This window comes from Scyliorhinus torazame, chromosome 10 (assembly GCF_047496885.1).
Source record: "Scyliorhinus torazame isolate Kashiwa2021f chromosome 10, sScyTor2.1, whole genome shotgun sequence".
In the NCBI taxonomy this organism is placed as follows: Eukaryota; Metazoa; Chordata; class Chondrichthyes; order Carcharhiniformes; family Scyliorhinidae; genus Scyliorhinus; species Scyliorhinus torazame.
Window position 1 is genome coordinate 88,710,259 of NC_092716.1, and position 26,369 is coordinate 88,736,627.

At 46.3% G+C, this 26,369-nt stretch overlaps 1 protein-coding gene across 6 annotated transcripts in view; it reads right to left on the bottom strand.

The window, feature by feature from the left end:
* The window catches only part of fhod1 (formin homology 2 domain containing 1), a 591,964-nt gene that overhangs the window by 489,713 nt on the left and 75,882 nt on the right, over positions 1 to 26,369 (bottom strand). For all 6 annotated transcript variants that reach the window (XM_072518387.1, XM_072518386.1, XM_072518390.1 and 3 more), the window contains exon 3: positions 15,651 to 15,715. In XM_072518387.1, coding sequence (XP_072374488.1) covers positions 15,651 to 15,715 — 65 coding nt within the window. The remainder of the gene's footprint in view (positions 1 to 15,650; positions 15,716 to 26,369) is intronic.

Here is a 26,369-nt window from a genome sequence, read left to right on the forward strand (position 1 = left end):
GAATTAATCTTTATCCCTCAGTAAATAGCATGCTATGATCGCAGTGGGGACATTTTTTTAAAATGCATTGGGTGTGAAAGAGACCTACATGTACAATGTAAGCATCAAGCGTTCAACACTCTTTAATGAAACGTTTGACTAATTATACTATTGCAGTAAAACAAGAGGCGCTGGTGGTAGTTCCTAACATTATACCTCTCCCCTTTTATCTCAGTTGGTGTCTGCAGTAAGATTTACACATTTCCTCTAATTATCATGTCATCAATAAATGTAAATAAAGAACCGCCTCCTCTCTCGATCAGGGAAATCATAGACCTTTACAGCACTGGAGGAGGCCATTTGACTCATCATGTGTGGACCAGCTGAAAAGGTACTGTCCAGCCTATAAATCCCACTTTCCAGCTCTTGGCCCATTGCCTTGTCCAGGGCGGCACGGTAGCACAGTCGTTAGCACTGTTGCTTCACAGCGCCAGGGTCCTAGGTTCAATTCCCGGCTTGCGTCACTGTCTGTGCGGAGTATGCACGTTCTCCCCTGGTCTCCTTGTCTGCGTGGGTTTCCTCCGGGTGCTCTGGTTTCCTCCCACATGTCCCGAAAGACGTGCTGTTAGGTAATTTGGGTATTCCGAATTCTCCCCCTGAACAGGCGGTGGAATGTGGCGACTAGGGGCTTTTCACAGTAACTTTGTTGCAGTGTTAATGTAAGCCTACTTGTGACAATAAAGATTGCTTTTTAAAAGTTATGGCATGGCTAGTGCATAGCCAAATACTTTTTATCGGTAGCAAGAGATTCTACCTCTATCAGGCAGCGAGTCCCCGATCCCTACCAAATTCCCTGTGAAAACATATTTCGAACTCCCCTCTAATCCTCCCAGCAATTACTTTAAATCTATGCCCATTGGATTGTTGACTTCATTTTATAGTGGACGGCGAGATCTATTTACCTATTCAAGACCCTTTATAATTTTATACATCTCAACTGAATCTCTCCTCGCTCTCTTCTGTTCCAAAGAAAACAACCCTCGCCTTTCCGATTGTTGGAAAAATTTCCCATTCCTGTCAACATCCACTGTAAAATCACATTCCTGTAACATGGTGACCAAACTGTACACATTGCTCAAGTTGTGGCCTTACCTATTGTTTTAGACTGTCTAAGCATCACCTCCAACCTTTTGTATTCGATACCTCAGCAAAAGGAAAATGTCCCGTATGCCTTCTTAACCATCTTATCGGCATTGTCATGCCACCGTAAGAAATCTATGGTGCAGCACGATAGTACAAGTGGCTAGCACTGTGGTTTCACAGCGCCAGGGTCCCAGGTTCGATTCCCCACTGGGTCACTGTCTGTGCAGAGTCTGCACGTTCTCCCCGTGTCTACGTGGGTTTCCTCCGGGTGCTCCGGTTTCCTCCCACAGTCCAAAGACGTGCAGGTTAGGTGGATCGGCCATGCAAAATTGCCCAAGAAAAAAAATTAAAATAAAAACCTATGGTCATGCACTTCACGGTCCCTCTTTTCAATATCCTTTCATTTGTGTATTGCCTTGCCTGATTTGCCCTACCCAACTACATTACTTCACACTTCACTGATTGAATGCCATTTGCCACTTTTTTGCCTACATGACCAGTCCATTGTTGTTATCTTCCTACAATCTACAGTTTTCTTCCTTACTAACAACCACAGTCAATTTCTGCAGCATCTGCAAACTTCTTACCACATTACAGGAAGGATCTGTAATCTTCTTAATGTTGACCCGTACATTTAATGCTACATCATAGATGTATACCACAAAAAACAAGGGACCTATTATTAAGCCCTCCGGGAGCCCATTAGAAACAGCCTTCCAGTCACTAAAACACCCATTGATCATTACACTGCATCCTGCCACTGAGTCAATTTTGGATCCAACTTGCCATTTCCCTTTGGACTCCATGGGCTTTTAATTACCTGACCAGTTTGCTAATGTGGAGCCGTGTAAAGGCCTTGCGAACATCCATGTAGACTATATCTAACACATTACCATTATCTGCCCTATGCAACCAGGTTAGTCAAGCATGACCTTCCCATAACATATCCTTAATCAATCCGTGCCAAAGGACAATAATACTGTTCCTCCAAATTTTTTTCCAGTAATTTTGCCACCACCGAGGTTTGGCTGACGGGCAGTATTAATTCAGGCTCTCTCTTTCTTTCATTTTAAACAACAATGCAATGCCAGCAGTCCTCCAGTCCTTTGGCACGATGATGGTACCCACAGAGGATTGGAAAATTGTAAGCACGAAAGCCTCTGTCGTCTGCGACATGTGTTACAATGTCTTGTTCCCAGATGATTCACTGAACACAATGCACCAAATGAAATACCCTGGGAATTGCTCTGTGACTTTGAGAAATTGAGTAGCATTTTTAAAAACTATTTGTACAAATGCTGGAATGTTTACTGTGGACTGATTTACAATCTCCAGCAAACTGGCTTTTGACCTTAATACTCGGACAGCGACTTGGCAATGCTCAGGATAGCTCCCGTGTTGCCTAAGTATAGGTGGGTGGGTACTCAAGGCATACAGAGCAGGAAGGACCCAGCTTCATTTCCTGTCACTGCTGAGTCATCTATTGCAGCTAGAGTAACAATACGGAAATTGCAGGTGATGGCGTTGCCAAGCCTCTGCTGCCCTTGTCTTTCTAGGTAGTAGAGGTCGTGGCGTTGGATGGTGCAGTTGAAAGAGCCTTGGTGAGTTGCTGCAGTGCATGTTGTAGATAGTACACACTACTGCCACTATGCACTGGTGGAGGGAGTGGATGGTGAAGGTGGTGGATGGGGTGCCAATCAAGCAGCCTCTTGGTCCTGGACAGTGTCGAGCCTCTTTAGTGTTATTGGGGCTGCACACTTCCAGACAAATGGAGAGTGTTTCATAATACTCCCGACTTGTACCTTATTGATAGTGGAAACATTTGGGGGGTCAGATACTCTTGCAGCCACAGTATTTATATGGCTCCGTTTCTGATCAAGAGTAACCTCCCGAGTGCTGTTAGTAGGGAATTAAGAAATGGTAATGCTATTGAATGGCATGGGGAAGTGGTTGGATTCTCTAATGTTAGAGATGGTCATTACTGAGCGCTTGTATGGTGAGAATGTTTCTTGTCACTCGTCAGCCCAAGCCTTGATATTGTCCAGGACTTGCTGCATATGGGCACAGACTGCTTCAGTGTCTGAGGAGCTGCGAATACTATTGAATATTGTGCAATCATCAGTGAGCATCCTCACGTCTGACCATAAGAAGGTAATTGATGAAGCAGCTGAAGATGTTAGGGCCTAGGACCTTACCCTGAGGAGCTTCTGCACTGATGTCCTGGGATCGAGGTTGATGTGTTGGGTACTCTGCTACACAGGCGAACCAACACGGTTGTGAATGGTACAACGCAGTTTTATTACTAACATTTATTTACAGTGGTAAACTGGTTACTGAGGTGCGATCATAATCCTAGAATCTGTGGACCTATTCCTAATACTATCTTGTAGTGGCACTCAGCACATGGTGGATGTCTGAGTGGCTTGCTATGAGCTCTGTGCCCTGAGCTGTGTCCTGCTGGAATGCTCAGGAAGTCTCGTGTTCCCTGTTTTGTACTGTGTATGCTCTTGCCTGTGATTGGCTGTGGTGTTGTGCGTGTGTTGATTGGTCCGTTGATCTGTCCATCAGTATGTATGTATGTTTGTGCTATGATGTTTACCTGAAAATCATGACAGAGGTGATTGACATGCAACAACCACAAACATCTTCCTTTGTGCTGGATATGACTCCAAGCAGTGGAGAGTCCCTCCCGACACCTCCGACTTCCACTGACTCCAGTTTTACTTGGGCTCCTTGATGCCACACTCCGTCAAATGCTGCCTTGATATCAAGCGCAGTTCCTCTCACCTTACTTCTTGAACTTGGAATTGCAATGTTGTTTCAGGCAAATAGTCAGCCCACATTCACTGGCAATCTGTGGGGGCCTGTCAGCACTGTACTTCAACAGGAGTCAACGATAGTGAGGAAACAAGGGGTGGAGAAAAAGAGCTCAAGATAATGGTGGTCAAGAACTGAAATATCAATATCAGGATCAGTTGATAACAGACAAGGACTTCATTCAAAATGTGATGTTAAATGTGTTGTTAAATATTTCTCTGTCCATTTGTTGATTCTTTTGCTTCAATGCAGAAAGATTATTGTGAAGCGCAGGAGGTTAACATGTGCATCAGCATCTGTGCCTCATTAAGTATCAAGAATAACTTGTCTTGGACAGAAAAATTCAAAACTAATAATGGTGCCTCACATATAGAAAAAGGGTGTGTACAGTATGTTAATAGCAGTTTTCCTGCAATAATTTCCAGTTTACGTACACATTTAGTCAGAGCACTCTTTCTCTCATCGTAATCCATTCATTGATATTAATTTTATATTATATATCATTTACTATTGACCAAAGTATGGAATATAAACACAATATTCCACTACAAAATGTATATATTGATTCAATGTTACATGTATTTTCCTTAAAAAAAGATCAGCCTACAAAACTACCCTTCCTCATCTTTCCAAGCTAACAGAGATTCTAGGAATGCCAATCATGAGCGGGAGCTACGCCTGAATTTCTCAGTCTCTTGTTCCAGCAATGGCCTACCATGGAAACAAAGCTCACAATTTGCAGACAACAAAACCCTGTCGAATAGACATAGCAGAAATTTTCAATACAAAAGCATTAAAAATGTATCACTCTATCGCATCTGTAAAAATGTATCACATGTTTGTCATCCTCCTAAGAGTTGTGTAGTTGTGTAGTAGCCACTCAAAGGCAGAATTGGCATTTCACTACAAAGGCCCTTGATACTGGGGAATGAGAAGCATCGCTATGGAGACACTGGCATAATGAGCTTTTCTATCAAACCGCCAACAAGTGTTCTCACCGGCTGAGCACCTGATATACTGACTGTTTTCTCATGCGTGATAGTTTAGAATTCAAGTTGCAAAGTCTGATAAACAATAATGAAAAAATTTATCTTTGTTAATTACGCAAGACATCGAAAGACAGAACATTTTTAAATTTGCAAACAGCAATAAAAAGGGAAGTTGGCAGTTTTTGCATGCAGTAAGTCAAAGGTTTATTTCCACGTAAACTACAAGTGCCAAGTTATGTCAGAAGCAGTCTCAATGCCACAAAAGGGGGAAAAAAGCACTTTAAAAAAACACACAACATGAAACAAACAGGAAGTATTGACTAAACGGACAAGCCCCAGACAAATGGCGCTGATGGGAAAAGGGCCTGTTCGACAGATTTGGCACCAACTTCCACAGAGATACTGCTCCTCTTGCCGATTTTCAATAATTTACGAAACCAAATAGCAGATTGTACTTATTAATGACTGTGTCCTTTCCTTTTCCCCTCCACAACTGGAGTCTACAGATAATTCAAAGTATTTTTAATTTAAAAAATAAATTACTCAATCATTTAAAATAAGCAATGTACATGATACAGCAAAACGGGAATGTAAAGCGAAAAATAGAATTGCCAGATAGGATTTCCCTTTCAGATGAAGGGGAGGAGGGTTTTTTTTTTTCTCGGAGGGTCATTAGGCTGTGAAACTCTCTTCCCCAGAAAATAGTGGAAGCTGTGCCGTTGAATTTATTCAAGGCTGAGTTAGAGAGTTGTTTTTGACAGACAAGGGTTACGTGGGGGAGGGGGGGGAGGGGGGGGGGAGGCTGACAGGAAAGTGGAGTTGAAGGCACAATCACATCAGCCAGAATCTTAACAAATGGTGGAGCAGGCTCAAAGGGTCAAGTGGCCTCCTCCTGCACCCATTATCTATCTTCCTATCAAATTTGAGCAACTTTAAAAACCAACAAAGCGCGCTGCAGAAAAACCTTTTCATGCGCCTAAAAGTGAGAGTCAGACTTTACACGTTAACCTCCCTGAATACTGACCAACCCACTGTGGATCACCCGCATTTTATTTCAGAATTCAATCACTTTTTAAAAACACTGAACCGACGATACATAATTGTCCAAAAAAAGTTTTATTTAGCATTCAAAAAAATTGCACTTTGGAAAAAGGGTACAGAATTCGAATTAGCATTGTTGATTCAAACTAGCTGTACATGGGGCGGCTACTTGCAAAGCACAATAATCGTAATTATGTTTTCCATTGATGTAAGTGTTGAACGATGCAACTCTACCTTTGGAACTGGCCTTTATAAAAAACTATATTTTGAGAAATCTGCCACACAGAGAACAATAATATTGAATATGAATATTTTGCTTCAGTATTCACCAGAGAGGGGGACCTTGTTGCTTGTGAGAACAGCGTAAACCAGGTTAATAGGCTTGAATAGGTTGATATTAAGAAGGAGGATGTGTTGGAAGTTTTGAAAGCATCAGGATAGATAAGTCCCCTGGGCCAGATGGGAAATACCCAAGGTTACTACGGGAAGTGAGGGAGGAGATTGCTGCGCCCTTGGCGATGATCTTTGCGTCCTCGCTCTCCACTGGAGTAGTATTGAATGATCGGAGGGAGACAAATGTTGTTCCCCGGTTCAAGAAAGGGAATAGGGAAATCCCTGGGAATTACAGACCAGTAAGCCTTACATCTGTGGTGAGCAAAATACTGGAAAGGATTCTGAGAGATAGGATTTATGATTATTTGGAAAAACATAGTTTGATTATAGATAGTCAGCATGGCTTTGTGAGGGGCAGGTCATGCCTCATTGAATTCTTTGAGGATGTGACAAGAGACATTGATGAAGGTCGGGCAGTGGATCTGGTGTATATGGATTTCAGTAAGGCTTTTGATAAGGTTCCCCATGGTAGGCTCATTCAGAAAGTTAGGGGGCATGGGATACAGGGAAATATGGCTGTCTGGATACAGAATTGGCTGGCCGAAAGATGACAGCGAGTGGTAGTGGATGGAAAGTATTCCGCCTGGAGGTCAGTGACCAGTGGTGCCCTGCAGAGATCTGTTCTGGGACCTCTGCTCTTTGTGGTTTTTATAAATGAATTGGGTGAGGAAGTGGAAGGGTGGGTTAGTAAGTTTGCCGATGACACAAAGTTTGGTGGAGTTGTAGATAATGTCGAGGGCTGTTGCAGCTTACAACAGGACATTGTCAGGATGCAGAGCTGGGCTGAGAAGTGGCAGATGGAGCTCAACGTAGATAAATGTGAAGTGATTCATTTTGGAAGGTCGAATTTGAATGTTGAATACAGAGTTAGAGGCAGGATTCTTGGAAGAAGTGTGGAGGAACAGAGGGATCTTGGGGTCCACGTACAAAGATCCCTCAAAGTTGCCACCTAGCTTGATAGGGTTGTTCAGAAGGCATATGGTATGTTGGCTTTCATTAACAGGGGGATTGAGTTTAAGGGCCGCGAGGTTTTGCTGCAGCTTTATAAAACCCTGGTTAGACCACACTTGGAATATTGTGCCCAGTTCTGGTCGCCTCATTATAGGAAGGATGTGGATGCTTTGGCGAGGGTGCAGAGGAGATTTGCCAGGATGCTGCCTGGACTGGAGGGCATGTCTTATGAAGAAAGGTTGAGGGAGCTAGGGCTTTTCTCACTGGAGCGAAGAAGGAAGAGAGCTGACTTGATAGAGGTGTACAAGGTGATGAGAGGCATGGATAGAGTGGATAGCCAGAGACTTTTTCCCAGGGCAGAAATGGCTGTCACGAGGGGACATAATTTTAAGGTGATTGGAGGAAGGTATAGGGGAGATGTCAGAGGTAGGTTCTTTACACAGAGTGGTGGGTGTGTGGAATGCACTGCCAGCGGAGGTGGTGGAGTCAGAGTCACTCGGGACATTTAAGCGACTCTTGGACAGGCACATGGACAGCAGTAAATTGAAGGGGTGTAGGTTAGGTTGATCTAAGATTAGGATAAATGGTCGGCACAACATCGTGGGCCGAAGGGCCTGTACTGTGCTGGACTGTTCTATGTTCTAATAATTGTCCCTCCAGAGGACATCTGCCAAGGGCCACAAAGGTCACAGAGTGCAGAAAACAGTATGCTGCCTCCACCTCTAATGTGCCACCTGGGGACACACATAGGCATAGCACTAGACAATGATAGATGGAGAGAGAGGATCTCTGAGTGGGGGGGGGGCATTATGATACACGTGAAGCCACTGTCATGATAATCTTCACTGTGGGCCTGCCTGAAACCCATCCCTTGTTGCCCTCTGCTTCCCCCACCCCTCACGCATAGTAATCCAAGATCAAATGTCCCCGATTCAGACCTCATTCAGAGGATGGGTGTGAGCATGCTGTCAGCAGGAAGACAGGAGTCAGACTTTGGCATAAGCTGCGGTGCACAAGAGCTAACCTCACACCGAGTTATCATCACTTTCTTGCCTTGCATATTGACCCTTTGACAGTGCCAACACAGGCCCATCACCCCACACAGACCCTTGGAGGATAGAATAGGGTTGTTTGGGTGTGGGGGGGAAAAGAGGGAAATGGATGGGAAGGAGTGGAATGCAGGAAGGAGGAATTGGAGGGGACTGGGGGAAGGAGGGATTGGAGGGGGTGAGCTGACGGACAAAGCCGCATCCTATGAGAATCAGGCAAGGATGAGGACCGCCCTGGTCCTCTGGGCATACTGTCCACCATCCTCCAGCACCTCCTAAGGTTCCTTCCCTGGCTCGTCCTCCAGCCCCTCTGGCTCCTGCTCCTTCGAGACCGCATGTCCCTCCTCCTCCTCCAGCATGTCGCTCCACTGCTATGCCAGGTTGTGAAGGGCACAGCGGTAGATCCTCTTGGGGGAGGGGGGGCCTGCACTGCGGTGCACACCAGGGCGGTCCAGGCATCGGAACCACATTATGAGCAGCCTGATGCACCGTTCAATGACAGCACGAATGGCAACATGGCCCTCGTTCTATTGCATCTCCGCCTCAGTCTCCATCCTCTGCACTGGTGTCATCAGCCAGGACATCTGTGGGTACCTTTCTCCCCCAAGAGCTAACCCATCATGCTGGGGTAGTCCTCGAAAACGCTGGGGATATCCAGGATATAGCTGTCATGCACATGCCTTGGGAAGCGTGCTTACATGTGCATGATCCAGAGGTGGTGGTAGCACATGAGTTGAACATTCAGGGGCTGGAATCCCTTCCTTTTACATATGTGCCATCAATTACCCCCCGGACCATCCCGGTGGAGATTCATGCAGCCCGGTCATCTTGTTGGGCCTGGTCCAGCTCAAAGTTGACATAGTTTGATGCCAGGGCATATAGGGCATCGGTGACCTCATGGATGGACTTATGGGCTGTAACTTGGGAGGCAGCACACCCCCTCAGCAGACCTACGTCGGTGGAAAGGCGCCCAATATGTGTATGGGAAAGTAGGTGTGTGAACATCAGTGCGTGCATATTGGGGAGAGTGAGCATGGGAAAATAGAATATGCGTGAATGCCTGTTAAGAGTTCGCATGTGTGACAATGAGCTGCACAGACCACCGGAAAAGGTCACGCCGACACAGGGCACAGTGGAAGGAGAGCAAAAGGAGAGGGAATCACCCCACCCCTATCGGCAGCATGCACAGAAGGAAAACTCAAAACACGCAGGAATATAAAAAGGACACCAACTGCAACTTCCCCTCAGCAGACATTGTGCCAGCTTCACAGTTTTAACAAGAAGTACTAAACGACACCCGTGTGATTACTCGCTGGGGAGCTGGGTAAATCCTGGGAGGCCATTGCATTCGACTTCAATTTCGTTATGGAGTTGGAAATTAATGCAAATGAGGGTTAATGATATGCTCGTCACATTTGGGCACGATCTGGAACTCGCCATCGGGGGCAGGCTGGTTAGATAGCAAACTGATTTACGCCGGTGCCAATTACAATTTTGGCCTTTCCCACTATTTAACGGCAATCGTGCCCCTAGTCTCTAAATTCCCTCCAAACTTTACTTCAACTTGGTCTCCCTCAATGACTGCTCATCTCTCAGAGTTTCAATCTCATCTCGCAAGACTGCATTCCCCTCAATTCCCATGCCTGCACTCCAGCACTAATGCACAGGCACAACTCCAGCTCTCCAGTCAGGCTGAGCAGAATGTCATTGCTCCAAAGGGTTACTATTGCTTCAACAGCCTGCAGCACAAATTCACCAACTTTGCAACCCTTCAGGCATCTCCCAAACCCTGACTAGATGTTGACTGCAGCACTTTTACTGCTTGGAGCCTCTTTCTTTGTTCCTCTCCCTGGTGGTTCCTATCAATGGTCTCCTCACCCCTTGGCTCCTTCCCCAGTTCCCCCTCTCGGGGCTTCTCTTTGGTCTCTTCTCTTGCATCACCCCACCTTTGGGTCCCATGAGTGGGTTTTCCAGCTGTTTTCCCCCATGAAGGCATCCTGAGGATTTTCCCTTTCAGGGCTGTGCATACGCTGCCTGGTCCCGAGCTGTGCATTTGCAGGAACTCTCTGGGCATCATGGTACTTGTAGCTCCCAGCCTCCGCTCTGGAATCAGGCAAGTGATTTCCTCACAGTTTGAAGACACTGTCAACTAAGAATAGTCAACTTGGTCTCCCTCAATGACTGCTCATCTCTCAGAGTTTCAATCTCATCTCGCAAGACTGCATTCCCCTCAATTCCCATGCTTGCACTCCAGCGCTAATGCACAGGCACAACTAAATAAATAATGCCAAGCTAGCAGCCCCGCTCTGTAATGTAAGCTTAGTGAACTACACAAAAAAACAGGTAAAGTAACCGACAAACCATGGAAATTGAGTTTATTTTGTTTATTTTCTCAGTCAATAATCAATCGGTCAACAATGCACATTAAATCAGGCCTGATAGCATGTCAGCCATTCTGATCATGTTGCCAAGTCCACTCCATAACCTAATGTGAGTTTGACTCGAGCAAACTGGTCGTATCAATATGACCAAATCAGGCACCGAATATTCGAGAGGTAGGTCTCATACTATGTCCAGAGCACATGTCAATTTCATAAATAGTCAAGAAACACAATACTTTTGGATAAATTACCCCCATCCCAGTAAAGAAAACCAAGCCATGCTATTTAATTCTGCACTGTAAAGTATTTTCACTCTGGCAGCACAGTAGCACAGTGGTTAGCACTGTTGCATCACAGCGCCAAGATCCCAGGTTCGATTCAGGCTTGGGTCACTGTCTGTGCGGAGTCTGCGTGGGTTTCCTCCGGGTGCTCCAGTATCCTCCCACAAGTCCCTAAAGATGTGTTGTTAGGTGAATTGGACATTCTCTTCCTGTGTACCCGAACAGTCGCCGGAGTGTGGTCACGAGGGGCTTAATGTAAGCCTACTTCTGACACCAATAAAAAGATTATTATGAGCATGAAGAGTTGACTGCTATATTGAAGAGCAATATTAGACGGTCAAATAATTTGTGGAAAGGAACCTCGAGATGAATTTCATCAAAAATTATTTAATGCTTCTTACAATGAGATACACTCACGTGCAAACCAATAACAGCACCACCCACCCCTCCATCCTCCAACCCCACAAAGTCAAAACAACATAACAGTTTGTCAGTATATATCTTCCTTTTACTAAGGTCACGGGAAGTTTATACCACGTAGAATAAAGAACTTGGGTCTATTTACAGTTATTTACAAATCCAGTTATATCCCTCCCAGGTCGCTCCATGGTCGGTGCCTTACTGGTCGACCATTTGTACATAGCTGAATGGAGTTCTCTCACCCCTCAGCGGGGGAGCTCGTGCTCTGCGAGAACCATGAGGAAGGTCATCCTTCGCACCCCGTATGTCCCATGTGGGATAATGACAACCCTCACCAGTAATCTTCTACTTTCCCTTCTCGTCCAGGTTGGAGGTCAACCAAATGAGGTTGTCCCAAATTCTTCAGTTGCCACCATTCCAACTGCTCACCAGATGACCAATACTGAACCCTTGTTTTTTGCACTATTAATATACTGACCGAGAAAGCATACTACAGAAACCTACTTTTCCCCCTGCCTACGGTGGCACAGTGGTTAGCACTGCTGCCTCACAGTGCCACAGACCCAGGTTCAATTCCAACTGTGTGAAGTTTGCACATTCTCAGAGTGTGTGAATTTCCTCTGTGTGCTCCAGTTTCCTCCTACGGTCCAAAGATGTGCAAGCTATGTGGATTTGTCATGCTAAACTGCCTTGGTGTACAGGAATGTGCAGGTTGGGTTGTGGGGATAGGGAAAGTGCATGGGGAAGTGGGCATAGGTAGAGTGCTCTTTTAGAGGTTTGGTGCAGATTCCATGGGCAAATGGCTTCCTTCCACGCTGTAGAGATTCTTTGGATTGATTCTATGGACTCTACATTAGTCTTCCTCTAAACTATCTCTTGGATTTAATTGATGTCAACTGCCTTTTTTTTTTTAAATGTCTTTTTATTGGATTTTTGCATAGAGTATATTTTGCCATTATTTACACAGGATATGATATATCTATATATACGTAAGTAGACATTCGTTCGTGCCGGCGAGGCACTTCCGGAGGGCAATCCCTGAGTGAGTTTGGTGCCGGTGTTGCCCCTCGCTTCTCCCGGCCGGATTTCGCCGCCGTTGTCTCCTCGTGCACGCTACCGCTTCAGCCGGCCCTCCCGTCCTCCGCCTGGATTCTCCTTTTTCTCTGTTCCTGTGGATGTCAGGTTGGTTAATGTTTCCCTGCCCCCCCCAGTGGTTCGCCTTTCCTTCCTCTTAGAATGAGTTGTCCCCGTCCCCCCCTCTCCCGGTCTATCGCCCCCTCTCATGCTTTGGCTGCTTTCCCCTGGTTCCTGGCTACCTGGCTAGTCTTCTCCTTGTTTATTGGCCACAAACAAGTCCCGGAACAATCGGGTGAATGGCCCCCACGTTCTGTGGGAGCCGTCTGACCCTTGGATGGTGAATTTGATTTTCTCCATTTGGAGGGATTCCGAGAGGTCGGACAGCCAGTCTGCAGCTTTGGTTGGTGCTGCTGACCGCCAGCCGAACAGGATTCTACGTCGGGCAATCAGGGAGGCAAAGGCAAGGGCGTCCGCCCTCCTCCCCAGGAATAGATCTGGCTGGTCTGAAACCCCGAAGACCGCCACCTTCGGGCATGGCTCCACCCTCACCCCCACCACTTTGGACATTGCCTCGAAGAAGGCAGTCTCGAAGAAGGCAGTCCAGTACTCCACATGTCTGGGGCAGGACCAGAACATGTGGGCGTGGTTGGCTGGGCCTCCTTGGCACCGTTCACATTTGTCCTCCACCTCCGGGAGTTCTGGGGCCCGATCCCGACCGCATGGAGCTCCCCCTCCCCCACTGCCCCAAGGCCCTCAAACGCTGCCTGGGGTTCTTCTCATATTACGCACAGTGGGTCCCAAACTATGTGGACAAGGCCCGCCCACTCATACAGTCCACTCATTTCCCCCTGACGGCCGAGGCCCTACAGGCTTTCGCCCGGATCAGAGCTGATATTGCCAAAGCTGGAATGCACGCCGTAGCCGAAACACTTCCGTTCCAAGTAGAAAGCGACGCATCGGACGTCGCCCTTGCCGCCACCCTCAACCAGGCAGGCAGGCCCGTGGCATTCTTTTCCCGTACCCTCCATGCCTCCGAAATTCGGCACTCATCCGTCGAAAAGGAGGCCCAGGCTATCGTTGAGGCTGTCCGACATTGGAGACATTACCTGGCCGGCAGGAGATTCAGTCTCCTCACTGACCAACGGTCGGTAGCCTTCATGTTCAACAACACAAAGCGGGGCAAGATCAAAGGTCCTCCCTGATGCACTACATTCCATTCGCTCATTACTCTGCACTGCTACTAACAGTACACCGCATGAACGTCTTTTTGCCTTCCCCAGGAAGTTCACATCCGGGGTATCATATTACGCACAGTGGGTCCCAAACTATGTGGACAAGGCCCGCCCACTCATACAGTCCACTCATTTCCCCCTGACGGCCGAGGCCCTACAGGCTTTCGCCCGGATCAGAGCTGATATTGCCAAAGCTGGAATGCACGCCGTAGCCGAAACACTTCCGTTCCTTGGCTCACAGCTCCGGGAACCGTGCTTCTCCGTAAACATGTGTGGCTCCACAAGGCAGATCCGTTGGTGGAAAGGGTGCACCTGCTCCACGCAAACCCACAGTACGCCTACGTGGCGTTCCCTGACGGCCGCCAGGATACCGTCTCCCTCAGTGACCTGGCACCAGCAGGTTCCACCCCCACACCACCCCCGTCGCCACTGTCGCCACCGGCGCCACCCTCCCCTCCCCCACCGCCCCCATCACCCCCCTTAGGAATGTCCGTCCTCCCCCTGCCCATCCCCATTGAAGAAGAGGATTTTGGCACGCTCCCGGAGTCAACTTCGACCACGGCAGCACCAACATCGCTGTCTCCACTTCGTCGATCTCAAAGGACCATCAAGGCGCTGGACCGGCTGAACCTCTGACCGGCCCACTGGATGACCAGAGACATTTTTTTTGACTGCTCTGTAAATATTAAAAATTCCTAATTGTTTATAGTTATCCACCACCCCCGCCGGACTCAATTTTAACAGGGGGTGAATGTGGTAAACCACTGTGTTCTGATATTAGGTGTTGTACGGTAGTACCTGCACTATAGGTTCACCTGGGCCCCTGCATGCTAGCTCCTCCTAGGAGGCGGGTTATAAATATGCGTGGCCTCCAGCTCGCAGCCATTTCATCAGCTGCTGTGGGAGGCCACACATCTGATACTAATAAAGCCTCAGTTTGGATTCAACTTCATCTCCAGTCAAATTGATCGTGCCTCACTGGGCAAATATTTATCCCTCAATCAACATTGTTAAAACAGATAAACTGGCCTTCATCTCATTACTATTTGTGAGACTTTTCTGTCTGCATCTTGGTGCCACATTTCTTGCCTTACAACACTGACTGCAGCTCAAAAGGACTTAATTGGCTATGAAGTACTTTGAAACGTCCCGAAGTTGTGAAAGACACTACCATAATTGTAAATCTTTCTTTTAAAGTGTACACAGAGTTTCTGTTTAACTGTACCCCAACAACTGTCAGTGCCTTTAGAATTGAAGTGGAGAAAATTGGAGACACGCACAAGGTAAACTACATTCTTTTATTGGCATACCAAGTTGACATACATTCAGGGGAATGAGTTTCATCCATGGAAACCGATAATTGAGACCAGTAAGCAAGACCCCGGCTGGGTTTTCTGGATACAGACAGCAGAAGCAGCCAGGACAAAAAGTCAAATTGGGCAAATGGAAAAACTCAACCACTCTTTATAAACAGCAAGATCTTACATGCCAAGATAATACAGTAATGCATAAACTTAGCCCTCAAAAGTAACATTGTCCCTGCCTTTGGTATTGCAACAAGATCTCTGAAGCACAATGATGCCAGTCATTATAAAATATAGCCATATTAGAACCAGCTGCTGAATAAGTCATAGGTACCAAAATAACTAATTTTAATGGTTACTCAATTGAGGTACATTATACTCATTCAAGGGTTACAATCAAAAATGCCCTTTCAGCTACATACTATCCAACAGTTTCCAAATATTCTTGGGAGGGATGGGAACCTAATTCGGAATATTATGATTTTTCTTTTAACTTAATTATAAAAAAACTATACCACTAAAGGATTTGACACAGATGGAGCATGATTCCTTTATAAGCTCCGACACCTGGAGAAGTAGAATATTCCACTCACCTATAATGGCATGAACTCGTACAGACAGCTGGGTCCGAAGGAGTAAGGTAGGTCGTCTCCCTTTGCTGAGTGAGAAAGAAATGTTTCATTAGTCAACTAGAACTTCAATGCTTTCTGCCACATCTTGATTGGTGTATAATACTGTAACAAACTCCTCTGCAGTGAAAACATGCACCAGTTTAGCTACAAACTCACATTAATATGACTGGAAACTATTTAGAGACAAGGAATTGTCCCAGATGTGTGTGTGCAGCCCTTCAAACCAAAACATCAGAGAGTTGTCACTAAGTGTACACCGGTCTCTGCCAATGGATTCCACAATAACTGTTCCTCTTGTCATTAAGGCCCCCAAGTTCCAACTCCTGTGAAAATGATGGCAGCAATGCATTTCGGAATTAAACTGTTTTAAATGTTGCATTCTAAAAGAGTGGAACCTGAAATGATCATGGGCTGCAGGGTTTGGAGATGAAGATCAGGAAGGGAAGCAAGTTCTGCCTCAGCTCAACATGCTCAACGCAGGGCTTTGCAATGTCCCTTCCCCTTGAACTTTACATTTAATTTTGATTGGGTGGATTGGGGGGAAGAGAGAGTGTGCAGCAGCCGTCTTGATTGGCAGCTCTTCTGAGAAACCCACGACTACAAGTAGAACAGGACATAAAAGACACAAAGATTAACAACTAGACCATAAAAAGTTGGGAAACTAGCCAGGTATCATAAAGAGTTTTAAAGGCACGCTCCAGCCTGGCACAGGAGTACAAAGCAGGTAAATGTTTAGGAGTTATTATGGAAGTCAAGCAAGAAAATCCACTTATGTCGGCAGCAAAATATATTAATTATTCTGGATTATCATGTGTATGAGTCCTTCATGATGATTTCTTTATTTTCCTTTATTTTTAGCCATTATCATTTTGATCCATGGATGCTTAATGAACATGTATCTTTAAGTCAAGGAACAGGGAGAATGAGGAATTCAAGAAGTTGCAACGTAATATATGGTGCTAGTTTTCGAGCAACAGAACTCAGGCTTTGTTGAACCGGAAAAATGGGGTGGGATTCAGTTTGATTGGTTGGCTGGTGGCCAGTGTATTGGCTAAAAGGCCGTGTTCTGCCCGGTAACAGGTGGTGATTAGATCTTGCCCGAGAGGGGTGATTTGTAGAGCCCCAAGGAAATCACCTTCGGGTCCCTGGACACTCAGGGGAAAGGACCCGGGGGTGGCATGGTGACACAGTGGCAAGCACTGCTGCCTCACGGTGCCAAGCACACGGGTTCGATCCCGGCCCCTGGTCACTGTCCATGTGGAGTTTGCACATTCGCCCCATGTCTGCGTGGGTCTTACTCCCAGAACCCAAAACAGTGCAGGGTAGGTGGACTGGCCATGCTAAATTGCTCCTTAATTGGGAAAAAAGAATGGGGTACTCTAAATCTATACAAAAAAAAAAGGGAAAGGACTTGCTCTCTCTCTCTCATGTTTTCTCCAAAAAAAGGTGCTATGTTTCTGAAACTGTCAAGGCCTGAATGAATCTACAGTGAACACCATTACAGGCTGGAAAGCAGAAATCACCAGCTGAAAGCCTGGTTTGAAGGACAATGTGCGAGAAACAACCATCTGAATCAAGGACTCTTATCTTTTACTTATTATTTTCACCCCTCTCTTCCCCTGTGTGTTTGTCTTGTCTGTGTACATATTAGACGGTTGAGAGCAAGTTAAAGTGGGGGATTAGGAATTAGATAATAATTAACCAGTTGTATTTGCTTCATTACAGTTCTTGTTATACATAAAAATTAATTGTGTTTAAATGTACAAACCTGGTGACTGTAATTATCAGGGAGCCAAGAGCCAAAGACTTTGGGTATTTTTCTAAGAATTATTGGTTAATTCAATTGTGCTGCACCTCTGGGTCAACAGGGGCTGGAATTGACCGCTCCGTAACCGTGGGCGCCGTAACACATGGGAATACAAATCATACTGATGGAGTGGAGTGGAGTCTGATTATAACTGTTGCTCATTATGTTTTTGCGATACTGGTAAATAGTTTAATTTGTACCTGGCCTCGTCTTACCAGCTGTTTTCTTAGTCCGCTTTCAAAGTATTTGGGGGTGCATATGGAGCCACATGCAAAATATGACTATCTGGTTCAGATCACAAGTGGGGGGTGGAGGGGGGATACTATCATAATATCTTCCACTCATGATCATATCATTGGACATTGGGTAGAACAGCTACCCTCTAAATTCAAGATGTTCCAACGTCTTAGAGGATTCACTAGTACCGAGGGAGGATATAGGAAATAGACTAAACTTGTCCCAGAACCCTTAAAGGTTGGACTTAGAATATCAGTTGCAGTATAAATCAGCAGGCTGCTTCTCAAATGCAATATCATCCTCTTGGATCTGAACACTTGTGTTACACACAAACATACAAAATAGAGCAGAAGTAGGCCATTTGGCCCCTCGAGCCTGGACCACCATTCAATAAGGCCATGGCTGATGTGTTTGTGTTTCAAGTTCTACATTCCCATCTCTCCCCAGATAATCATTGATTCCCTAGCCAATGAGAATCTATCTACCTCTGCCTTATCTTTAGTTATCAGTGGCAGAAGATCTTGATTAAATATAAATGGAAAAGGAAAATAAAGAATTAACTTAATTTTATTTCTCATGTCTCCTCAGTCCCTCCCTAAGACAGATACGTTCCTTCTAATTGTGTGAGAAGGAAATCTAAACCCACAGGAAATCCAGCCTGCAGATAACAGAGTCAACTTTCTGGTTTTGGCACAATGTGTATATTGCACCCAGAACTGTGGTAGTCTTTAGAAGTGAGATTTTCCCCCCGGGAAATGCCTTTAGATATATGCAGGTGAGGGCTTTTGTGAGGCAACAGGTGAGGGAATTCCCGTTGCTCCAGGCACAAGAAGTTCAAGATAGGGTGATCTTGGGTGTATGGGTCCGGGAGGGCAAGGTGTGGGAAATACACCAGGAGTTGAAAGAAGAGGGGGAAGCGCTGGTAGAAGAGTTGAAGGGTAAATGGGAGGAGGAGCTGGGGGAGGAGATCGAGGAAGGTCTGTGGGCTGATGCCCTAGGTAGGGTTAATTCCTCCTCCTCGTGTGCCAGGCTCAGCCTGATACAATTTAAGGTGGTCCACAGAGCGCACTTGACAGGGGCGAGGTTGAGTAGGTTCTTTGAGGTAGAGGACAGATGAGGAAGGTGCTCAGGGAGCCCGGCGAACCATGTCCATATGTTTTGGTCATGCCCGGCACTGGAGGAGTCCTGGAGAGGAGTGGCGGGAGCAATATCTCAGGTGGTGAAAGTCCGGGTCAAGCCAAGCTGGGGGCTAGCAATATTTGGAGTAGTGGATGAACCGGGAGTGCAGGAGGCGAAAGAGGCCAGCATTCTGGCCTTTGTGTCCCTAGTAGCCCGGCGAAGGATCTTGCTAATATGGAAGGAGGCGAAGCCCCCCAGCCTGGAGGCCTGGATAAATGATATGGCTGGGTTCATAAAGTTAGAGAGGATTAAGTTCGCCTTGAGAGGGTCTGCGCAAGGGTTCTACAGGCGGTGGCAACCGTTCCTAGACTATCTCGCGGAGCGTTAGAGGAAGGTCAGTCAACAGCAGCAGCAACCTTTGGGGGAGGGGGTAAAGGGGGGACTGCCTGGGAGGGTGGATGAGCAAGAGATAACATGAAGGGTTGGGGAAACTGGCACGTACGGGTGAGGGCCAGTGTACAAAGCTGTGGAAATATATCGTTTTGCCATGTATATATCTTGCTCTGCGCGATTTCTCGTTTTTTTTTGTTACGAGGTGGGGGGGGGGGGGGGTTATTGTTTGTAAGGGAGAAAAATTGTGTTAAAAAACTTTCATAAATATTTTTTTTTTTTTTAAGTGAGATTTTCTCTCAGGTTTCCTCTTACTCATTAGCATGCAGCTGAATGCAAAATCTGCCATGATTGAACATTTTAGAATATATTTCTCCCTTTATTATTAGTGTATTAGTGAGAGGCAGCACGGTTTTGTGAAGGGGAGGTCGTGTCTCACTAACTTGATAAGAGTTTTGCGAGGAGGTCACTAAGATGATTGATGCAGGTAGGGCAGTAGATGTTGTCTATATGGACTTCAGTAAGGCCTTTGACAAGGTCCCTCATGGTAGACTAGTACAAAAGGTGAAGTCACACGGGATCAGGGGTGAACTGGCAAGGTGGATACAGAACTGGCTAGGCCATAGAAGGCAGAGGGTAGCAATGGAGGGATGCTTTTCTAATTGGAGGGCTGTGACCAGTGGTGTTCCACAGGGATCAGTGCTGGGACCTTTGCTCTTTGTAGTATATATAAATGATTTGGAGGAAAATGTAACTGGTCTGATTAGTAAGTTTGCAGACGACACAAAGGTTGGTGGAATTGCGGATAGCGATGAGGACTGTCAGAGGATACAGCAGGATTTAGATTGTCTGGAGACTTGGGCGGAGAGATGGCAGATGGAGTTTAATCCGGACAAATGTGAGGTAATGCATTTTGGAAGGTCTAATGCAGGTAGGGAATATACAGTGAATGGTAGAACCCTCAAGAGTATTGAAAGTCAAAGAGATCTAGGAGTACAGGTCCACAGCTCATTGAAAGGGGCAACACAGGTGGAAAAGGTAGTCAAGAAGGCATACGGCATGCTGGCCTTCATTGGCCGGGGCATTGAGTATAAGAATTGGCAAGTCATGTTGCAGCTGTATAGAACCTTAGTTAGGCCACACTTGGAGTATAGTGTTCAATTCTGGTCGCCACACTACCAGAAGGATGTGGAGGCTTTAGAGAGGGTGCAGAAGAGATTTACCAGAATGTTGCCTGGTATGGAGGGCATAAGCTATGAGGAACGGTTGAATAAACTTGTTTTTTTCTCACTGGAACGAAGGAGGTTGAGGGGCGACCTGATAAAGGTATACAAAATTATGAGGGGCATAGACAGAGTGGGTAGTCAGAGGCTTTTCCCCAGGGTAGAGGGGTCAATTACTAGGGGGCATAGGTTTAAGGTGAGAGGGGCAAGGTTTAGAGTAGGTGTACGAGGCAAGTTTTTTACGCAAAGGGTAGTGGGTACCTGGAACTCGCTACCGGAGGAGGTAGTGGAAGCAGGGACGATAGGGACATTTAAGGGGCATCTTGTTGACAAATATATGAATAGGATGGGAATAGAAGGATACGGACCCAGGAAGTATAGAAGATTGTAGTTTAGTCGGGCAGTATGGTCGGCACGGGCTTGGAGGGCCGAAGGGCCTGTTCCTGTGCTGTACATTTCTTTGTTCTTTGTTCTTTGTTTAAATACATATGTTTTTATCCTTGATATTTTTACAGAGTGGTGCATGATATAGTCTGAATATCACAGCTGGAATGGGGTTATCGCAAAAAGTATTATAATCATTCTCAATCCATTGAGCAATCGGATATTAAATAATTGGAATTAACTTTTTTTTAAATATACAGTAACATATGCTCATACAATTCAATTTAAACTGTCCATCAGAAATTGGTTGTGGATACAAAAATTTCATGTCGCCACATTGCAACTGTATAGTAATCAGTATTTCAGTAAATTAGAGGTTATACTTAAAATCTTTTTAAAACTTGCCTATTAGTGCTTGTTCCAAAAAGAACAAATTAATTTGTAGGCTTTCCCTTGAAGGCCTGTAAATGGGTACAATTATTGTGTGTTCGGGGTGTGCTTCTAGCACATTGTGTTTTAAACCAGCACAAAAGATCACAGAGGTTGCACTGAATGCAATCTGTGCTTAAAAGTTCCTGATCCAGGGCGGCGCAGTGGCACATTGGTTAGCACTTTTGCCTCACGACGCTGAGGACCCGGTTCAATCCCGGCCCCGGGTCACTGTCCATATGAGGTTTGTACATTCTCCGTGTCTGCGTGGGTCATGCCCACAACCCAAAGATGTGCGGGGTAGGTGGATTGGCCATGTTAAATTGCCCTTTAATTGGAATTGTTTTTTACATTCCTGATCCTTTGCTGGTTGCACTGAAAAAAACCAGCACACAAAAGCGGAAACTTCAGATGTTCTTGATGTGCAAACAATAGGGAAAGTCGTAGATGACTGCGCACAATTTCCCGATAATGCAATCCTAGTGCATGATGTCCTGCGGACACAAATTCAATCCCAAATACTCTTCTCATTGGGCTCCATTTATTTGGAAGTCAGCAGTTCAGCATAGAGGTTTGGATCAGAAATGAGACCGACAACAGCCAGGATGGAAAATGTGCTATTGGAATGGCCAGATGTTTCTGCTCAAAGTGATTGGTGTTGATATTCAATCATATGTTTAATATTCAATGATAAGTTCCTCACTGAACTTGATATTGTAGTGCAGCACAAAGTTTCTTTTTTAAAATAGAAAACTGATGTAAAATTTCTCCCAAATTAATGGCTTCTACAAAACCTGTCTGGGACTTTGTTCTGAAACCAACATGTGAAAGTACAGATGGAGACTGACTGGAAAAAGACAGGTCAGCTTCACCAATCATGCAGCCTTCAATGTTGTTGTAAAGGACACAGCATACTCGGTATTCTTTTTAAGTTATTGCTTGCCTGCAGGTTGTTAATCTCAAGATGTTCTGCATAAAACCATAAAATGAAAAAGCAGAAGTAGGCCATTCAAGACCGTTCCATTCAATGAAATAACAACTGATCTGATACAATCCTCAACTCCACTTTCCCGCCTTAACGGCATAACCCTCGATTCCCTTATTGATTAAAAATCTCTCTATCTCAGCCTTGAACATACTTACTGCCCCAACCACTACAGCCCTCTACGGTTAAGAATCCCACAGAGTCACTACCCTCAGTGAAGATATTCCACAATAAAAGTGCAATGTTTCTTTAACTCTTTACCAGATGATTCTGATACAAGGGTGTTTTTGTAGGACGTGGATGTGAAATCACAAGAGATCCAATATTCATTAATAATCATAAATATGTGTGGCACAAAACGAGGTGACTCAGCCTGTCAGGCCAGTGCGGACTCTTTGAAGGAACCATTCTATTAGTCCAATTTCTTTTCTCCACACCCTTGTAATGGTACTCAGAATCTGTACGTCCTACTTTGAGTGGCCACAGAAGCTTTCCCAGATTAGTTAAAGCAGGGGTCACACTCCCAATTCAGATTGCATGGTTCAGGATCTGTTTTACCTCCCCATGTAAATAGCTTAGTTCTCATGTACGTAGTCCTGTAAATGTGTCTTCGCACCCCACACGTAGTTAGGAACATTCTCACCATACATTATTTATTGCCACACACATACATTTTTTAATAAAAGGGGGAATGTCATAATATACACCAGTATATCATGGTGCAGATACACACACACTGATGGACACACAGCAAGACCAATCAACACACACAACACCGCAGCCAATCACCAGTTAGAGCACACTCACTATAAAGACAGGGGGCATCAGAGTTCCCGCTCATTCGGGATGCAGCCTCCTACAAGGACAGAGCGTACAGCTTACAGCACAGATCCTCACCATGTGCTGAGTGCATAGACTGGTTAGGACAGGCATAGGTCTTTAGTTTAATCTAACATCATGTTAACCCACAGTGAAAGTATGTTCAACAGTTTCTAACTTAATAAAATAGTGTTGCACTATTTTAAGTGCTGGTGGCCTGTATGTGTTCCACGGATCCAGAGCACTCAACAGTAACCTCGTAAGGATCAGTGCTGGGCCTGGTTCTGGAGTATTGTTGTACAATTCAGAATTATAATCAAAACTGGATTTAAATTGTAATACTGTGTGACAGATCACATGCAGAAATGAATAATCCCCATATGACTTGGTTGAAGTAACTTAAGCTAGCCACAGTTTTCAGACTTCCTTGACAAACCCTGAAAAATGTGCTTGTGCAGCATCACTTCTGGTAACCCATGGTATTTTACTCTCCAGTCTCGTCTTTGTGGTAGCACTTCATACCATTATCCAACCCAGTCATTATCAATCTTTTTATAATTATACCAACACACATAACCAAACTATTCCAGTTTAAAAATACTTTGCTGCCCTGTTCCAAATTTGCACATAAACCTTAATAAATATCATTCAGATTCAACTTGATAATCATTTATTTGATATTCCACTCTGCCTAGAAGGTAAAGGGCAGCCTTGTATCAGAATGGGAACAGAGTCCTATAGCGCAATTAGCCGGGTGTTGCTTGGAGTGTCGAGAAACCCCACATTATCAAACCGTCATTCGGGTAGATCGGGGGCAACAGTGGGGAACGTGCGCCCCAAATCATCTATCAGGGGTCCTCATCACCCCCTCCCCCCCCTCCCCCCCCTCCCCCCTCCCCCTCCCCCCCCCCTCCCCCCCCCCCCCCCAACCCCGGGAATCCCCGGACCCAATCCCCATCGCATGGTGTGAGGTGTGGCAAGCTGGATAGAGCCTGGAAGTGGGATCTCCCACCATCTACTGCCTGCTCCACGCTGCCTTTCGGGCACAATGCAACAAGTGGATCTCGTCCAGAGTTTCATTTTGCTCGAGTCAGAGTTTCAAAGAAAGTCAATTTGATGGGTTTGAAGGATGAATGAAAATCAGAGTATAAAGTAATATTTTCCACCTATTATTGCCAACCATACTTCACTTTTGAACCCCATATACCTGTATAGTGAGGCCTTTTCAGTACACATTGGGCTGAATTCTCCACTTCCCATTGCCAGCAGCTAGAATTGCGATCAGGCGGAGAATATTGTGCAATGGAAAAATCACAATTTGTGCCCAGTGAAGATTCCATTGCTCTGGTCCATCGCTGGCGGCTGTAGTGAGGTTCGCGTCCAGCACTGGCAGGCCTATGGAAAATCGTCATTTACATGGATTTAAATCTCATTAGCCGGTTGGATACCGCATGCTCCACCGCTCCACCTTTCTCAGTCCGAGGTCACACAGATACGCATTGCTGCAAGTATTTACAAGCGGGGCCTGGGTGTCATGGCTGTTGAGGGGGAGCAAGAAGGTACGAAAACTCTTAAATATCCTCGAAACATGTCAGGCTGCTGGGTGTGGCTGCCAGGGCCGGAGGAGGAGCAGGGGACGACTTGGCGTCAAGTCCGTGGGTTCTGGTTGTCCCCCTCGGGACCGGGATGGCCTGGCTCAGACTGCCATTGCTGCAGGATGTGATTTAAACACACCCCTTTGGTGCTGCTGCAGGCTCCTGGCTGTTCACAATGCTGCCCGTGTCCTGTAAATGATCAGAGACCCTTTGGTCATTTGGGAACCCACCCAGGCCACCCCTCTGGAAACCTTCAGATGCCAACATTGGGATGGGAGTGGCCAAGTTCAATCACTGGCCCACCAGGTGCTGGCACTCCTCAGTGCACTCATCAGAAGCACAGCCCCACTGCAGGGATTTAGCAGAGCTCACCCCAAACAAAGGACACATGCACTGTGGCCTTTGGCACCCTCCCTGGCACACAACCCCTCTCAGAGTGGAAGCCTCTCCAGTGACACTATGAGCTAGCCCACCGCTCAGGACCACGAGCTGTCTCCAAGCCCTGCCTGTGCACCGTGCCCCTATTCCCATCCATCCTGCCCCCCGCCAGGAAACCTGACCACAAACTGCATGTTACATCTCGGCCCCACATCACACTGCAGCTTAACTCACAGCAGTCTCACACTTTCCTCGTTCACCCCAATCTGTAGGACCTACCCACACACAAGCCTCTAAGTATGGAGGCGTTTGGTGGCACACGGTGACATTCTCCACTGCACAACCAGTTGCTACCCTGCTGGCAGGATAACACACAGCCGACTCAGTCAGAAGACCCACAGTGGACCCCATTGGGGGAAACTGGACAGTGCCACAAAGCCTATTGCTGACATGGGTAGTGGCAGCCACCAGTAGCCCTGTTGAAAGGGACAGGTGGCAAGGTTAGAGGCACCACACATCACAGGCCGGGTGCCACTCACTGAAGGGTACAGGAGTGCAGTGCGGAGGACAACATTTTGAGGGACGGCACGGGTGGCACAGTGGTTAGCACTGCTGCCTACGGCACTGAAGACCCAGGTTCAAAGCTCGGCCCTGGGTCACTGACCGCGTGGAGTTTGCACATTCTCCCCGTGTCTGTGTGGGTCTCACCCCCACAATCCAAAGATGTGCAGGGTAGGTGGATTGGCCATGCTAAATTGCCCCTTAATTGGAAAAAAAATAATTGGGGACTGTAAATTTATAAAAATAAAACATTTTGAATGGGCTGGGTGAGGGGTAGAGGGGACACACGTGTTGAAGGTGGCACAGTAGTACAACTCAGCGTAACCATGTAACCTGATGGGAATACCCATCTTGCTTACATTCTCTGTCTCTTTTCTCCCCCTGCAGAGAATGAATTTCGGAGTATAGCCAGCTATGCTTGCTATCTACCTGCCCCATGCTGCTGTTGCAGATGCACAGAGGCTGGAAGAGCAGGGCCAGCTCAGGGAGGACCTTGCTCAAGAGGAGCCTGTCCCCTAAGAGCAAGGGCCAGCCAGTGAGGCTCAAGTGCCATCCATTCAACAAGCTGAGGAGGCGGTGAGAGGAGGCACCACATCAGGGCACACGTATATATTGTAGGTGCCTGTCCTTCAAGGAGCTGACGGACATCCTGTGCTGAAGCTGACACTGGCTCATCAGGGAGACCATGCATCACCTGTGCCAGATGGAGGCACACCTGGCACTGCAGGAGTTTGGAGGAGGACATCCTCTCCT